At 46.7% G+C, this 17,655-nt stretch overlaps 1 protein-coding gene across 2 annotated transcripts in view; it reads left to right on the top strand.

Annotated features, from left to right (window-relative positions):
- The first annotated feature begins 67 nt into the window (after positions 1 to 67).
- Positions 68 to 17,655, top strand: part of IRS1 (insulin receptor substrate 1) — a 66,027-nt gene continuing 48,439 nt past the window's right edge. The window contains exon 1 of one of the 2 annotated variants that reach the window (XR_004269051.1): positions 68 to 4,929. Coding sequence is in view for 1 of the 2 variants with exons in the window: in XM_032278018.1 (XP_032133909.1) it covers positions 1,171 to 4,908 (3,738 nt within the window). In the remaining variant the exon portion in view is untranslated. The remainder of the gene's footprint in view (positions 4,930 to 17,655) is intronic. The other variant, XM_032278018.1, reaches the window with a different exon arrangement.

Below are 17,655 nucleotides of genomic sequence, written 5' to 3' on the forward strand. Positions count from 1 at the left end.
CCGCTGCGGCAAGGCCGGGGGGCGGAGAGGGGCGGGCGCGGGGCGGGCTCGGCCGGGAATGTAGAGACCCAGGCTGGAGCCTCCCGGCGGCGGCAGCGGCAGCCCGGCTGCCGAGCGCGGAGGCTCTGTCACGTGTTTTTCTCCTCCGAGTGAGACGGCGGCGCGGTCGGAGGGGGCCGGCGCGCAGAGCCAGACGCCGCCGCTTGTTTTGGTTGGGGCTCTCGGCAACTCTCCGAGGAGGAGGAGGAGGAGGGAGGAGGGGAGAAGTAACTGCAGCGGCAGCGCCTCCCAGGGAACAGGCGTCTTCCCCGAACCCTTCCCAAACCTCCCCCTTCGCCTGCCGCCCTTGTCCCCTGCCCTTCTCCCCTGCCGACTGGAGCGAGGGGCAGGGATGAGCCTGTCCCTCCGGCTGGTCCTCAGCTACCCTGGCTGCCCAGTAGCGTTTCGAATGGAAAAGCCACTTTCTCTGCCCGCCGAGATGGGCCCGAATGGGGGCTGCAGAGGACGCGCCCGCGGGCAGCGGCAGCAGCAGCAGCAACAGCCGCAGCGCCGCGGTCTCTGCGATTGAGCTGGTATTTGGACTGCTGGTGGCGGCTGGGACGGTTGCGGGGTGGGAGGAGGCGGAGGAGGAGGAGGAGAAGAAGGAGGAGGGAGAACCCAACGTTGGGACTTGGCAACCCGCCTCCCCCTACCCAAGGATATTTAATTTGCCTCGGGAATCTCTACTCCAGAGGGGAACTCAGGAGGGAAGGCGCGCGCGCGCGCACGCCTAGAGGGGCACCGCGGGGACCCCCGACCACCGCCTCCCTGAGCCGGACTCCAGCCGGAGCGGCGAGAGATGCATCTTCGCTCCTTCCCGGCATCGGCAGTGGCTGAGAAGAGACTTGGCTCTCAAAGGATCAGGGCTGCCCTCACCCTGGACTCACTGCCTCTCCCCCGGGCGTGAAGCGCCCGTAAAACTCCGGTCCGGCTCTCTCTTTGGCGCAGCAGCTGCGTCCTCCTCCAGCTGCCCCTCCCCGGTGCGGGGGACGGTGTGGATTTCGGAGTCCGGGGTTTCTGCTGCCTCCAGCCCTATTTGCATGTGTGGGGCTGCGGCGAGGAGCCTTTGCCCCCCACCTGGTTGTTTTTCGGCGCCTCCCTCTGCTCAGCGGCGGTGGTGGCAGCGGCAGCATGGCGAGCCCTCTGGAGAGCGAGGGCTTCTCGGACGTGCGCAAGGTGGGCTACCTGCGCAAACCCAAGAGCATGCACAAACGCTTCTTCGTACTGCGCGCGGCCAGCGAGGCTGGGGGCCCGGCGCGCCTCGAGTACTACGAGAACGAGAAGAAGTGGCGGCACAAGTCGAGCGCCCCCAAACGCTCGATCCCCCTTGAGAGCTGCTTCAACATCAACAAGCGTGCTGACTCCAAGAACAAGCACCTGGTGGCTCTCTATACCCGGGACGAGCACTTTGCCATCGCGGCGGACAGCGAGGCCGAACAAGACAGCTGGTACCAGGCTCTCCTGCAGCTGCACAACCGCGCCAAGGGCCACCACGATGGAGCTGCGGCCCTCGGGGCGGGAGGCGGCGGGAGCAGCTGCAGCGGCAGCTCGGGAGTTGGTGAGGCTGGGGAGGACCTGAGCTACGGGGACGGGCCCCCAGGACCCACGTTCAAAGAGGTCTGGCAGGTGATCCTGAAGCCCAAGGGCTTGGGTCAGACAAAGAACCTGATTGGTATCTACCGCCTCTGCCTGACAAGCAAGACCATCAGCTTCGTGAAGCTGAACTCGGAGGTAGCGGCTGTGGTGCTGCAGCTGATGAACATCAGGCGCTGCGGCCACTCGGAGAACTTCTTCTTCATCGAGGTGGGTCGTTCTGCCGTGACGGGGCCCGGGGAGTTCTGGATGCAGGTGGATGACTCCGTGGTGGCACAGAACATGCACGAGACCATCCTGGAGGCCATGAGGGCCATGAGCGATGAGTTCCGCCCTCGCAGCAAGAGCCAGTCCTCGTCCAACTGCTCCAACCCCATCAGCGTCCCCCTGCGCCGGCACCATCTCAACAACCTCCCGCCCAGCCAGGTGGGGCTGACCCGCCGATCACGCACCGAGAGCATCACCGCCACCTCCCCGGCCAGCATGGTGGGCGGGAAGCCAGGCTCCTTCCGTGTCCGCGCCTCCAGCGACGGTGAAGGCACCATGTCCCGCCCGGCCTCGGTGGACGGCAGCCCTGTGAGTCCCAGCACCAACAGAACCCACGCCCACCGGCATCGGGGCAGCGCGCGGCTGCACCCCCCGCTCAACCACAGCCGCTCCATCCCCATGCCAGCTTCCCGCTGCTCGCCTTCGGCCACCAGCCCGGTCAGTCTGTCATCCAGCAGCACCAGTGGCCATGGCTCCACCTCAGATTGTCTCTTCCCACGGCGGTCTAGTGCGTCGGTGTCTGGTTCTCCCAGCGATGGCGGCTTCGTCTCCTCGGATGAGTATGGCTCCAGTCCCTGCGATTTCCGGAGTTCCTTCCGCAGTGTCACTCCGGATTCCGTGGGTCACACCCCACCGGCCCGCGGTGAGGAGGAGCTAAGCAACTATATCTGCATGGGCGGCAAGGGGCCCTCCACCCTGACCGCCCCCAACGGTCACTACATCTTGTCTCGGGGTGGCAATGGCCACCGCTACACCCCAGGAACAGGCTTGGGCACGAGTCCAGCCTTGGCTGGGGATGAAGCAGCCAGTGCTGCCGATCTGGATAATCGGTTCCGAAAGAGAACTCACTCAGCAGGCACATCCCCTTCCATTTCCCACCAGAAGACCCCGTCTCAGTCCTCAGCGGCTTCCATTGAGGAGTATACAGAGATGATGCCTGTCTACCCACCAGGAGGTGGCAGTGGAGGCCGACTGCCGGGACACAGGCACTCCGCCTTCGTGCCCACCCATTCCTACCCTGAGGAGGGTCTGGAAATGCACCTCTTGGAGCGTCGGGGGGGCCACCATCGCCCAGAAAGCTCTACCCTCCACAGTGATGATGGCTACATGCCCATGTCCCCAGGGGTGGCCCCAGTGCCCAGCAGCCGAAAGGGCAGTGGAGACTATATGCCCATGAGCCCCAAGAGCGTGTCTGCCCCGCAGCAGATCATCAACCCCATCAGACGCCATCCCCAGAGAGTGGACCCCAATGGCTACATGATGATGTCCCCCAGCAGCAGCTACTCCCCTGACATTGGAGGTGGCCCTGGCAGCAGCAGCAGCAGCAGCAGCAGCAGGGCTGTCCCTTCTGGGAGCAGCTATGGAAAGCTGTGGACAAACGGGGTAGGGGGCCACCACGCTCATGTCTTGCCTCACCCCAAACCCCCAGTGGAGAGCAGCAGTGGCAAGCTCTTGCCTTGCACAGGTGACTACATGAACATGTCACCAGTGGGGGACTCCAACACTAACAGCCCCTCCAACTGCTACTACGGCCCTGAGGACCCCCAGCACAAGCCAGTCCTCTCCTACTACTCATTGCCAAGATCCTTTAAGCACACCCAGCTCCCTGGGGAGCTGGAGGAGGGTGCCCGGCATCAGCACCTTCGCCTTTCCACTAGCTCTGGTCGCCTTCTCTATGCTGCAACAGTGGAAGATTCTTCCTCCTCCACCAGCAGCGATAGCCTGGGTGGGGGATACTGTGGGGCTAGGATGGAGCCCAGCCTTCCACATTCCCACCATCAGGTTCTGCAGCCCCATCTGCCTCGAAAGGTGGACTCAGCTGCTCAGACCAATAGTCGCCTGGCCCGGCCCACGAGGCTGTCCCTGGGGGATCCCAAGGCCAGCACCTTACCTCGGGCCGGAGAGCAGCAGCAGCAGCAGCAGCCCCCGCTGCACCCTCTGGAGCCCAAGAGCCCAGGGGAATATGTGAATATTGAATTTGGGAGTGATCAGCCTGGCTACTTGTCTGGCACTGTGGCTTCCCACAGCTCACCTTCTGTCAGGTGTCCATCCCAACTCCAGCCAGCTCCCAGAGAGGAAGAGACTGGCACTGAGGAGTACATGAAGATGGACTTGAGGCCAGGCCGGAGGGCAGCCTGGCAGGAGAGCATTGGGGTCGAGGTGGGCAGAGTGGGCCCCGCACCTCCTGGGGCTGCTAGCATTTGCAGGCCTACCCTGGCAGTGCCCAGCAGCCGGGGTGAATATATGACCATGCAGATGGGTTGTCCCCGTCAGAGCTACGTGGACACCTCACCAGTTGCCCCTGTGAGCTATGCTGACATGCGGACAGGCATTGCTGCAGAGGAGGTTAGCCTGCCCAGGGCCACCATGGCTGCTGCCTCCTCAGCCTCAGCAGCCTCTGCTTCCCCTGCTGGGCCTCAAGGGGCAGCAGAGCTGGCTGCCCGCTCATCCCTGCTGGGGGAACCGCAAGGACCTGGGGGCATGAGCGCCTTCACCCGGGTGAACCTCAGTCCTAACCGCAACCAGAGTGCCAAAGTGATCCGTGCAGACGCACAAGGGTGCCGGAGGAGGCATAGCTCCGAGACCTTCTCCTCAACACCCAGTGCCACCCGGGTGGGCAACATGGTGCCCTTTGGAGCGGGGGCAGCAGGAGGGGCCAGTGGCGGTAGCAGCAGCAGCAAGGATGTGAAACGCCACAGCTCTGCTTCCTTTGAGAATGTGTGGCTGAGGCCTGGGGAGCTTGGGGGAGCCCCCAAGGAGCCAGCCCAACTGTGCGGGGCTGCTGGGGATTTGGAGAATGGTCTTAACTACATAGACCTGGATTTGGTCAAGGACTTCAAACAATGCCCTCAGGAGCGCACCCCTCAACCACAGCCACCCCCACCCCCATCCCCACCCCCTCATCAATCCCTGGGCAGCGGTGAGAACAGCTCCACCCCCCGCTCCAGTGAGGATTTAAGCACCTATGCCAGCATCAGTTTCCAGAAGCAGCCAGAGGAACGTCAGTAGCTCAACTGGACATCACAGCAGGTGCGTTTCATGGTGACAAAGTGAGAAGACAAAACTGCTTTTAACCTTGTGCTTGAATTCTGTTCTTCGCCTCTGCCCCTTCCTGTTCTTTCCCATTGCTTCCTCAGGGAGAATGCACTTACATTCTCAGGGCACACAAGATGCTCACCCCACAATGACATCTGGCAGAGAGTCAAATGAACATGTAGAATCAGCCACAGGAGGGCTTTTTCATTTGAGAATTTCCAAGTGAAGTAGTTACTGTATTTTTAAAACATATATCCTGTGCCAGTCCTGAGGTTGGTAAAGTTCCTACATAAGAACCTTGATCTATTTGGTGAAGTTGTCTTTTCACTATATATTTAGGTCAGCCCCTGGAAGGGACAGTTTTACAAAATTATTTCTTAACACAGGGCCTAAACCCTTCCTTTAAGATCGTTTCTGGGAGCCCTTAAGGGCGATCTTATCAAGTTGTTCTCTGTACTTTTGTTCTGTGATTTCATAATACCAAGGCAACGTAAACAGCACCGGGAAACATTGATTTCTATTCATGCTGCCCTAAAAAGATTCAGGAGTAAGAGCTTTTTAGCAATACATATTTAGAGAGAAGTACTTATCTATTTTACGATCTCTCAAGGAAGTAATTATGGGAGACATTGTCCTTTTGTTCCTGTACCAAGATTTGTGAAATACTATTCACACACCTGGACTCTCTTACACAGGATATACAGGAAACTCTGTGTCTGGGACCCATTATTAGTTAAGAGTTATGGGAGTTCATCTCAGTATGTCTGCCTTACAGTTATCTCTTCTTGCACTGAGATATTACAGATATCATTTGGGGGCTACTATACATCTGTAAAATTACTTTTTTTGTTGAGAAGAAGACATATTAAGTCAGGAACATGCCTTAATATGTTTTGTTTTGTTTTGCATTGAATAGAGTGGCTAAACTCTATAGCCTTCACTTTTAGGATATTTGTTGTGTGCCTTTAAGTTGAAGAGTAGGCAGCCCAGTAAATGCTGAAAGTTGGCTTTAGGTCTTCTGAGGCTAATGCCGTACTGAAAATGAAAAACATTTGTAATAGGAAATGAGCCTGCCCTTCGTTCTGTTGATCCTGTTTTCTGGTGGTCATAATTGTGGGTAGAAGAGGAGTACAGTTTGCAAATAATGTGATGAGTTGGCAATGCAGAAGTTTCCAGCATTTGGAAACACTTTATTCTGACAAACTGATTATCTTGTGAATTTTGTATATGCTTCACAGAATGAGCTTTGAAAAGCATTGATTTTCTTAAAGTGTGTTCATTCATAAGAAATTAATTTATGCCCTGGTTTCCTATTGATAGGTATTTATCATGTGTTCATAGTCTTCTTGATTCTGTTTCCAATATTTGATCCATATCATTCTCTCTTTTGTAGAACAAGTAAAAGGTATGTGATCATTCAAATGAAGATTTTAGGTGATATGTTCTGAAAAGCATTTATTTGATCAGTATTTATTTCAACATTTATTTTCATCATTCACTGGAAGATTTAATTGTGTATATCAACATCAACAGTACACATCTTGTTATATCAAATGATGTTTTTGGGAGTCAGAATCCCTCAACACTTTAAGCATTTGTATTATAAAATGCCTCATTGGTAAAATAATGAGAGTTTGAAGAAAACAAGTCCAGCAGAACTAAAATTTTAGTTTTAAAGGAGATGAAGAGAATAAGTTTTTGTTATCTTAATTTGTTTAGGTTTCTTATTATAGAGTAGAATAAATGATGTTTGCTCTGAAGAAAATTGATGACCAACTAGAATTTTCATTTTTTAAAAGGGCTTTAAAATAAAATTCTCCTTATGTCTTGGATGCATTAAAAAACAAAACAAAAAACCCTACAACCTTCGATCCTTAGTCTTCTTTGGGAAAATAAAATATTCTGGAATAATCATGTAATCCTATTTCTAATAATTTTGGAGTAGCAATAAACCATGCTTTGCACCATGCCAGGAAAATTCTACAATGCATATTTGAGATGTTTGTGTCTGTGTTTAAAGTGAGGCACCAAATGCTATCTGGCACATTTACATCCCCAATTCTGCTTGCTTGCCTGTGCCCTGTTGAGTCCAAAGATGTTATTCCATAGTTATGTGAAACAGACAGAAGTCAGACCTGTGAGTGACAAACAGCTTCTGCTCCGAATGAGTATATGTTTGAAAACATTATTTTCCTCACTGCCTCAGCAATTGCTGTCTTTGCTTCTTTTCCTCATTTCTCAGGTAAAACCTGAGACACGGTGAAAGGAATAGAGGTATGATGAGGGGTGTGCTCTGTTGAAACATCTAGGGTTGTTTAAAATTTTTCATTGTCTGTTAGAGGAGAACACTTGTGAAGCACTGAGCTCAGGAGCTCGACTTGTTGGAAGCCTTTCTGCTTTACCTAGTCCAGCAACCTTTTCTGCCTGCCCTTTCTCTTGCATCGCCTCTTAGTTCTGACCTGCTCGTTTTCTCGTACTATCCCCTGCTATCTCTTTGTTTCCACCTCTTATTTCAGGTTCCTGACATTGTCCTTTTTTTTTCTTTTGCTCCTTTTCAGAATTTCGCAGTACTTGTGGCCCACTCTCTGCAGAGAGTAAATTGAGAGCCCAAGCAGCAGGGCAAAAAGAGCCTCCCACACTCGGTCATGGCAGCCCCGCCACCTTTACCCGGCATCAAATTTGTCTTTTAGTTTTGAAACTGCAGGTGACAAAGACACAGACCCCAGCCATGCCTTTTGGGTTCAGTTTTTTGTTTTTGTCATTCTTTGTTATGCCCTCCCCCTTTAAAAGAAAAGAAGAAAAACAGAAAAAGCCTCTTTCCATTTCTTTTTCATTTTGTTTCCTTTTTGTGATGTCAAAGATTCCGTACCTCCAAGGCTGCCTCCTCTCCCTCCCCTTTCCCCCGCCCTGTGGCCTTTTTAGCTGGCGCAAACCCCCTCGGCCCTGGCACTTTCCCTTTTCCGGGTCACCTCCGCTTCCTGCATTCCTTCTCCTCCCTCCTCCGAGCTCCCTTTCACCCGGGGTGGGGAATCTGCAGCGCGGCCACCCTTGGGTCTCCCGCCCCCGCCAGTCTCGGGTCCTCCCGGGCGACCGGTCCCCGTCCAGGGCCGCGTGGTCCGCACTGGCGGGCGAGGCTCCGCCCTCGGGCACAGCTGCGCGGCTCTGGGCCCCCGGGCGGGCGGGGCGGCTGGGCGCTGATTGGCCCTCACCACAGCCAATCAGCGTGTGAAATGGCCGAGCCGCGGCGGGCGCGGGGCGGGGCTCTGCGCAGATCTCCTGGCGGTGGTGGCGGGCGGGCGTCCCTGGGCCGTTTTCTCCCACCCCACGCCTTGCACCGCGTTCCCGCGGGTACCTGCAGGCTGAGCCACAGGCCCCCTTCGCACCGCGCCCGCCGACTGAGGACGTCGTGCCCTCAGCCGTATTCCTGCATTTGGAGCAGAATCCTAAGAATGAAAAAGTCCAACCAGTCCACGGACGGGGGCCGGAAACACACACTTCCTCTTATTTTTAATTGAGAAAAATCCAGGCCAGACCATGTGAGGAGCCCCATTTTGTTTCCCTCCTCTCTTTACTATGGTTTACTACGAGGCGGCGTTCCTTCGTCTTCCTGTCTCGAGATCCGCGAGCAGGAGGGAGCCCCGCACGTGGCTGCGGGCCGGGTGGGGTGGGCCCCCACCACCGAGGGAGGGAGAGGGACGTGCGAGCGCTGCCGCTGCGGTCGTTTTGGGTCATCGGGGGAGGGGAAAATCCTTTGGCTCCGAAGCGCCCTGGGCTCCATACACTAGTAAAGCGCCTGAGCTAGGTAAGAGCCAGGAAGACGCAGCCTCCTGGGCTGTAAGGGAGTTAACAGAGAAATGATCTGCTTGCAGATCCTGAGACCCCCGTGTGACGAGGGTTTGGGTACTGTGTTCCCTAAAGGCTTGGAGGAAATGCGGTCGCCTTCTCAGACACAGATTCATTTGTCCACCATTGACAGTCTCAGTGGCAGCCCGTCGAGTCAGGCTGGGTACATCGATTTTGAAAGCTTGTTAGATTCGTTTTGTGCACCCTCCAGTAACCAAAATTATGTGAGATATGTTACTGCATGGGATGGAAAATGTGTTCAGATTTGGCCTTTCTAAAATAAGGAAAATAAGGAAGAGAAGTGCTATGGGATTATTTTCTCCTCCTCCTTCCCGCTTAAATAAGCATTTCTGACCAGCTAGCATCCTTCTTGTATCACTGAATCATAAGACCGCAGGGCAGCGCTTTTTCTGAAGGGCCAAATGCAACATCGCAGGTGGAAACTTACCAAGCAGGTGCAAATGCTGTGCCCCAAAACTGCTACTGAGCAGTTGGAGAGAGTTTCTCTGTTGTTCCAGAAAAGTTTGAGCATCTAATATTTTGCTTAATGTTTACAATTGTTTAGGTAGCTTTTTATATTAAAAAAACAAATCCACAAAATGTTACATATATTGTAGTTATTTCTCTGAGTTCCCCCTCAATAAATACTATCCCAGCATTGCCTTGCAGGAAGGGACTTGGGATCCAAAAGGGCATGCCACCGTTTTGGTTTCTTTTTTTCTTTTTAGTTTATCAGAATTCCAGGAAAATAGTTTTGTGCTATCTTAAATGATGCAATGGAAAAAGCAGTTCTTGGGCGCCAGAGATCTTGGGCTCCAACACAGCCTGTACCCTTCAGCAGCTGAGTGACCTTGGGCAAGTCACTTAATTTCTCTGGACCTACTTCCTCATCAGTAACTTGAGGATTTTATTCTAAATTATTCTAACCTCCTTTGCAGCTCTAAACATAGGAATGTTGTGGAGAAAATGACTGATACTATTTAATGGGTCAGTTGCAATGAGGATTCTTTCTGAAGAAGCTGTTGACAGGGTCATCGTAAAGGATTAGAATAGCCTGTTCTGTCCAGTTCCAGCCTTTGGATCAGACATTGTTTATGGCCAGACTAGGGGCCTGGAAGGAAAATATTGTTTGATTCAGGCTGATTTTAACCTTTCTTGTTTTGAGGGGACATTTTCAAGTTTTAACAGACCTTAAAACGAACCCTCCTGAATGTACCAGCCTAAGTTTTTGGAACTATCTCTAGACTGGATTAGGCTGTTCTTCCTCCCACCTTTTTAAAAATAAAATGTGTGTGGGAATGCAAGACACCTGCTAGTTCCTGCATCCTAAGGTCAACTGTCAGAAACATCCCACCCCTCCCCACAGTATAGATTAAGCTTTAACCAGTGCACACCGTGGAAATCAACACATACATCCTGTTGGAAATCACTTTTTCAGAGGTGGTGTGTTTGTGGATAATGTTTCTCATTTGTTCCATCAGTGTTCTTCAGTGAGATAGCCATTTAAGTGAATGGAAAGGGAATGTGAGAAGCCAATTGCGGACTATAGGAGGTCTTCCACAATTTTTTGTTGAGCTTTATTTTTCTCTCTTAGGTGTATGAAACAACTCAATATTTCTCTTGCTGGCAAAATTAGGGTTGTCCACTTTAGAATTTTTGATTAATTAGTTGAGACGACACTGCTTTACCAACCCTGTGTTATCTTGGCTGTTGAGTTGTCATTCTATTCAGAAGCTCTGGCCTTTTTTCTCCCTCCATGTGGATTTCACAAATCATTAAAATAGTCTGTTGCCTCTTCAAAAACTCCATGGACTTATTCTTTATCAATCCTCTCACTATAATCAGATATGTGTCTTGGCTGAATAGTATATAAATGGTTCCTTTCATTTTGATGGGCTGGTAATGTAGTATATTGGAATATTACACAGTTTTAAGATTTTGTTTTGTTTTAAAGAAAGCCATTTCCTCAATTATTTCCTCATGTTACAAAGTTACTGGAAGTTGTATTCAAGGAAAATAGCTTCTTGTGAATCATGCTTAAGTCAGTTTCACACTAAAGATTCTGTAACTTTTTTTCATACTAGCATTTTTTTTTTTGCATGTAAAAGAGTAGATCCTGGCTCTATCACATTTATAATTATATAACTGATTTATTGTTTCGTTACCTTATTAGTCCATAGCTATGCAGCAGATTTTAAAAGCTTTTTTAAAAATGTTATTAAACCATGTTTAGAAAGTGTAATCATATTGAATTTTAACTTAAAATTACATTTTAATATTAGTATGGTGTAATAACTGTATACTAATTTCAAAACAGCATGATATAGTTACTAAATTTTATTGAAAAGCTTTTTAAGAGGATAGGTTAGTAAGTGTCATCTATTTGCTTCTATTTTGGTCTTACACTTTGGAAATGGTAGTACCTCTCCCATTCTTAATTCACAGAAAAATGGAGAAGATGGATTAGATAAGTATAAGGTACTGTCATGTACGGTAAAAGGAACACTTTCTGTTTTAATAGTATTCTTGCAGCAGACTCTGCTATAATCTATTTGTTAAAGTAAATTTGATTGGATAGATGTTATTTGTGTTTATTCAGTGAGTCTTTGAATAATAGAGCTTTTAAAAAACATGATGTGTTTATGTTGAAAAGGCTTTTTGATCTCTTTTCTGTATTTTCCATTCATAATGGCAATAGAGTTGAATACATGGGTCAGACTACGATTCTAGTTGTAGTTATCTTAAAGCAGAGTAGAGATTTTGTGGCTTTATTACTCTACCTGGAACGTTTTATTGAATAAACTGAGTTGGATTGCACTCATTGTATTCCTTTGACCATCCCATGTTTTTTAAATATTGCATATTACATATGTATCCCTGCACTCCACTTTTATTGTTGACCAAAGAATACTTTGATGCACATTCTCTGATCGTCCCTGACATATTTAGGTCATGCTGCTGAACAGTATCACTTAATCTTGAGAAGTTTTCTTAAAAGGATCAAAGAGACTTTTTTTTTTTTCAAATATATTTAATGTGGCAAACAAATTGCGTTCTGCACAGAAAGTCATGGTTTTTACTTTTAGGAAGGATGTGATCTAAGCGAGCTGGCAAAGTATTAAAAGGCATTTATAAACATTTAGCAGTTAGTTCAAGGCCACTGGAATAATCAGTAATTGCCATGTAGTCAACTGTCATTTATCTGATCTTCTCCAATCATCATGTCCATGTTCATTTAAAAATTATTTGGAGGGGTCTATGGATATGAAAAATAATTATATTTACCCTAGAGTTTTAGGAGTTGTGGGGACATCAGAAGATCAGAAGGTCTTTAAGTGTTGTCAATACTATTCAAGGCCAACTATTTCTCAACCCTAACATAAATTATCTGCTTTTGGTCAAAAGCCCTAAGACAATTTTTCTTGTTCTTCCCCTCTCCTTCCTTTTACTCAGTAAGCACTATTGAGCACCTATCATGTTCCAAATAGCATACCTTTTATTGAAAGGGGATGAAGGTGGTTTCATGGAAACAGAGGGGAAAAATGGTGCTGAGAGGAGATCACCAAATTAGTTACCGGATTTCTTATGGCATAAATTATCTGGGAAAAGCAAATCAAGATTCAGATTGTGGAGTTCACAAAAGTTGACATTTTTCATAAACCTAAAGGGCAAAAGTGCCTGTCTACCTTAAAGGTTTGTGTTTTTCTGAATCTTTCTAACCATGGCTACCTGTCTGACAATACCATCAGTATACTAAATAATCAGGAAAGCTGTTGAAACTCTCATTTGGAAGAACAGCCCATTTTGGATATTAAGCTTGCAAACACAATATTGACAAGAAGCAGGAAAAAGCTATCTTTGCTTTGGACCTTTAGTCCCAGGGAAAGCAGCCAGAAGAGGCGTCCAGCTGTTAAATGAAGAGGGACTGAATGTGGACTTGTTATGAGCTGATCAGTGTTAGGAAATGTGGGGTGAAAGTGGGGGCTACGAAAGAAATTTTAAAGTCTGTTCTTGCTCTCTTAGCTTTGTTATTCAGGACTTTTTTTTTTTTTTTCCTTTGGGTGGGTGGTTTTATTTTTAATAAAGAAAGGCTCTAGCACTTTGAACTGCGGTATTTAGCTTGCTTCTGCCTGGAAGTATAATCACTTTTGAGATTTCTCTCCCTCTGTTTTGATGATATATGGTCATATTTATTTTTAAGTTTGTGGTAGTCCCTTACAAAAACATTAAAAGAAACATTTTTTTAGACTACTAAATTTTGTAATAGCTTGCTGGGTCTCTTCACGCTATTTTTTTCTCTGTACTTTTGGTATAGGTGATACATGTACATGCTGTGTTTCAAGTGTTTTTGTTTGTTTGTTTGTTTGCTTTGTTTTTTTGTTTTTTTGAAAAAGGTAGAGAGTAAAAATAAAGCTTTCTCCCCGCTTTGTTCCCAGTTTCTTATAGGCCACCATCACTGCTGGGTTTTATATTTCCAGAGATAAACTGCTTATAAATTTTGAAGCTTTGTAATAGAAAGTTGGTTAAATACCCAACTGCTCAAAGTCTTCTATGGAATAATATGCTTTCAGCACTTAAAGAGGCACAGCAGCTAATACATCTAGTACAGCAGACTTACTGGATTTGTTGTTGTTGTTGTTGTTGGTGGTGGTATTGTTAAAGGAGAAAAAAAGGACACTTTACTTTCCATGTCTCTTTTCAATCCCCAGGTTCAAAAAGTTGTTAGTGATTAATCTAGTATAACAGTGAAGGGAAAAGCATAGGTTAAAAAATGACCTGGTTTTCAAGTTGGAAACATTTGTTCAAATTAAGAAAAGTATATTCTAAGTTTTTATTTCTTATATGTTTATTTATTTTTCTTTGCTTTTTGAGGCAGAGTCTTACTCTGTCACCTAGGCTGGAGTTCAGTGATGCAATCTTGATTCACTGCAACCTCCGCCTCCCAGTTCAAGCCATTCTCCAACTTTAGCCCCCTGAGTAGCTGGGATTACAGGTGTGCATCACCATGACTGGCTAAATTTTGTATTTTTAGTAGAGATGGGGTTTCACCATGTTGGCCAGGCTGGTCTTGAACTCCTGACTTCAAGTGATCTTCCTGCCTCGGCCACCCAAACTGCCAGGATTACAGGTGTGAGCCACCACACCTGGCCAGAAAAGTGTGTAAGTTTTTAAACACCACCAGTTCTAATTTTTATTACTTTATTTTCTTTTACTGTTTACTTTCATGGTACTCAGGCATTTGCTCTCCCAACACTGAGTGAATAGCTTAGTTCTTAATATAGTGTAATGGGATTAAGTATGAAGGTTAAGGATCTTTTTGAGGAATTTCTGGTTACCAATGTCTCATATTTTTCAGTGCTCAAAAGAATTAATGCTTTTTATTGGAATAGCCTTTCAACATTTCAAAATTCTAGGAGCAATTTATTTTATACATAAGACTACATACAACTAAGTAAAGAAATTTATTTACACTACTGATTTCTTCTCACTTATTTTCTCTAAAGTTATTAACACCAGCCAGGAATAGAATTTAGAGAATCTACCCTGTATTCTAAGGAAGATGTGTATTGCTGAGATGACTTCTTTGAAGCAAAGAGGAGCTTCTCTTGGTCAAAAACATTTATGACTGATACCCTGCTATTCTTGCTGATTGTGGTCCAGGAAGAGAATGAATAGAATGAGGTAGCTCTGTTACAAAACAGAAACTTTCAAGAATGTGGTAACAGGTAACATTTAAATTAGAATTGTCAGTGTTTGTGTGTGTGTGTGAGAGAGAGAGAGAGAGAGTGAGAGAGAGAGAGAGAGAGCTGTTAGAGAGTTTTATATATGAAGCTATCTAGTTTCTCAGGTATATGTAACATTTAGCTTTCGATATGTAACAAACCACAACCAAACGAAGTGCTTTAAAACATCAGTCATTTACTAGGTCACAATTCTGTGTGTTGGTGTTTTAGGCTGAGTTCAGCTGGGCAGTTCTTCTGCTTGTCTCATCAGGGTAAATGCATATGGTTCAGTCAGTTGGAGGGTTGACTGGGGGCTGGTTGTCTAGGATGCCCTTCCTCGAATATCCAGTGGATGATGCTGGCTGTCAGTTGGTGCTTGCTATTGACTGGTATACATATCCCCAGCAGGCTGACCCGGTCCTCATGTGGTGTTAAACAGGTTCCCAGCAGCAAAAGCAGGGAAGCAATGAATACATAAGTACTTTTCAAGCCTCTGTTTACATCACATTTGCTATTTTCCCATTGCCTAAAGCAAGTGACATAGCCACATGGAGTATCAAAGCGTAAAATAGAGATACTGTTAGATAAGCCAGATTGTTTGATTTACTACAATACCATGGTATAATAAATGCAGTCATTTGTTGTCATTAGTAAATGTTTAGATGTTTATCGTGAAGAATTCTACCTTTGGGTGAAATATCAGTGATTTCCTTCATATTAGTGTAGTACAATTTTTCCATTATATATATTTTTTGAAAAACATGAACACTTATATTCCCTTAAATAAATATTCATTGAATTTATTCTGTGAGCCTGGCAGTGGAGACTGAAATAGGTGTTTCCCTGACTTTGTGTCACTTTACAGGGGCCAAAGAATAAAGAAGTAAAGAAATAAATACACTACTACAAAATGTGGCATGAGGAAGAGGAAGGGCAAAGTATTATGAAGTAGAATAACGGGCACTGCTGTAAATGTAGGGGCAGGAAATGATTTCAGAAAATACATAATGTACTTCTATTATTCAGGTTTATAAAGGAGAAACAAACATTTTTATATTACATGCTCTGTGGGCTGGGTACAGATTCAGGTCTTGGTGGCATCTTTTTAAGAGTGAGATCTCCTTAAGAATACCGCATATTAGATGAGTGAAGGCTGAAAGCTCACATCTGAGTAAAACATTCAAAAATGACTGCTGAGTTTTCTAGTAGTAGACGCAGTTGTCTCTACTTTTAGTGCCATTGGTGGCTAGTAAAAATACATTATTTGTGTTAGATGCCTACTATGAGCTAGGTTAGAGGATTAGACTTTGTTTTTTTGTTTTGTTTTGAGATGGAGTCTCACTGTGTTGCCCAGGCTGGAGGGCAGCGGTAAGATCTTGGCTGGCTGCAGCCTCCACCTCCTGGGTTCCAGCGATTCTCCTACCTCAGCACCATGCCCAGCTAATTTTGTATTTTTAGTAGAGATGGGTTTCGCCATGTTGGCCAGGCTGGTCTCAAACTCCTGACCTCAAGTGATCTGCCTGCCTTGGCCTCTAAAAATCTGGGGTTGCAGGCATGAGCCACTGCACCCAACCAAGAATTATACTTTGTTAACAGCCCTCAGGTGGCTCACACAGGACCTGAAAGTGAATGTGGTGCTGGGAGGGAACCCAGAGCTAGGGGATGTAGTTCCACTGTCCCTTCACCAATGACTGACTGCTTATCCCCACTTACACAACAAGCTGGGCCATATGAGAAGTGGTGTAGGGAGCTGGACATTTTGTGGGGAGAGGTGGAGAGCAAGGGCTGAGATGGAGTCAGAGACTTTGAAATGGTTTGAAAGGGCTTTCGCTGCCTGAGCAGAAATCTAGATTTGGGGAACACAGAGTTGCTAATGATTGGAAAGCACATGGAGATGGTTTGCCACATCCCACTCAAAGCAAAGGCAGTTCTTTAGTTAACTCCATGTAGCTCTCACATCAGCTACTATTTACATTTTTCTTTTACCAGAATCTCAAATACCTTACATATTCCTGCGGTTATAGAATAAAACAAAACAAGACACTGTATAAAATGTGTTGTGGAGGGGAGCCCTGAGGGAGAGGCTGAAAGTTGAATGTGGTGGTATTTATATTGTGATCTTGGCAGCTCAGGCCGCCCCCCTAACCCACCCCTTGCTAGCTCCCTCTGCCCCCCTTCCCAATTCCAGCATACTCTTTGAAGCACAGGTAAACAATAACTTCCTTTCAAAGCAGATCCCATTCCTTCTGGTTAGGTTAAGGGATATTAATATTACATTTTTAAAAGAATGGGTAATGAATTAATTTCTAAAAATGTTTTATTTCCATTTGTAGGGTACCCTGGAAGCTACCAAGAGTATAATTAAAACTTTCCATTTTGCCCAAACGTGTGTGTGTGTGTGTGTGTGTGTGTGTGTGTGTGTGTGTGTGTGTGTGTTTAGGGGTGGGGAGGAGGGTTAGGGAGTGGAAACTGCAGTCCAATAAAAAAGGTTACGTTCCTAAAACTTGGTCTTTAAAAATATTTTGCAGACTGAGCCTTTAGTCCTTCACAAGTCCCTACAAAGACCGACCTTCAGAAAGTGTGCAGGCTTGTTGTTTCTTGGGCTTTTGAACTGGGTGAAGAATGTGTCTCAAGATGGAAAAATGAATGGCTGGTGCTTTAGCCTCCAGCTCGAAGCTTGCTGGAGGAATGTTATTGTATCTTCAAAGCCTGCTTCCCACCATGCTGTATTAGTTAGATGGGCTCACGGAAAGTGTCTTTGCATTATCAAGTACGCAACAAAAACCCATACCACCCAGTTCGGTCTAATTCACTGGCTCCTTTTAGGTGGATTTTTAATTAACATGTCTCCTCTCTAAGAATAGAGCCCCATTCCACCGCTCCCTCCCTACTCCAACTCATAGGATTTACTATTACTCACCAGTTTAGGGACCTTCAGCCTTTTCTTTTCTTTTCCTTTTTTGCGGCATGGGAAATACTATTTTTAAAAATAATGGCAGAAGTTATTTAGGAACAATTCTCCTATCTAAGAAGAGTTCTGAATGAATTTCCAGCAAAAGTAAGTAAAATTGCATTGCAATGTAAAATCAATGCATTTAAATGCATTGACCAAAGAAAATGCCCAAATCTTTTATTAGCTGGGTCCAAGTGTACC

Source organism: Sapajus apella, unplaced genomic scaffold (genome assembly GCF_009761245.1).
Source record: "Sapajus apella isolate SASKATOON/1434 unplaced genomic scaffold, GSC_monkey_1.0 scaffold10, whole genome shotgun sequence".
NCBI classification, from domain to species: domain Eukaryota; kingdom Metazoa; phylum Chordata; class Mammalia; order Primates; family Cebidae; genus Sapajus; species Sapajus apella.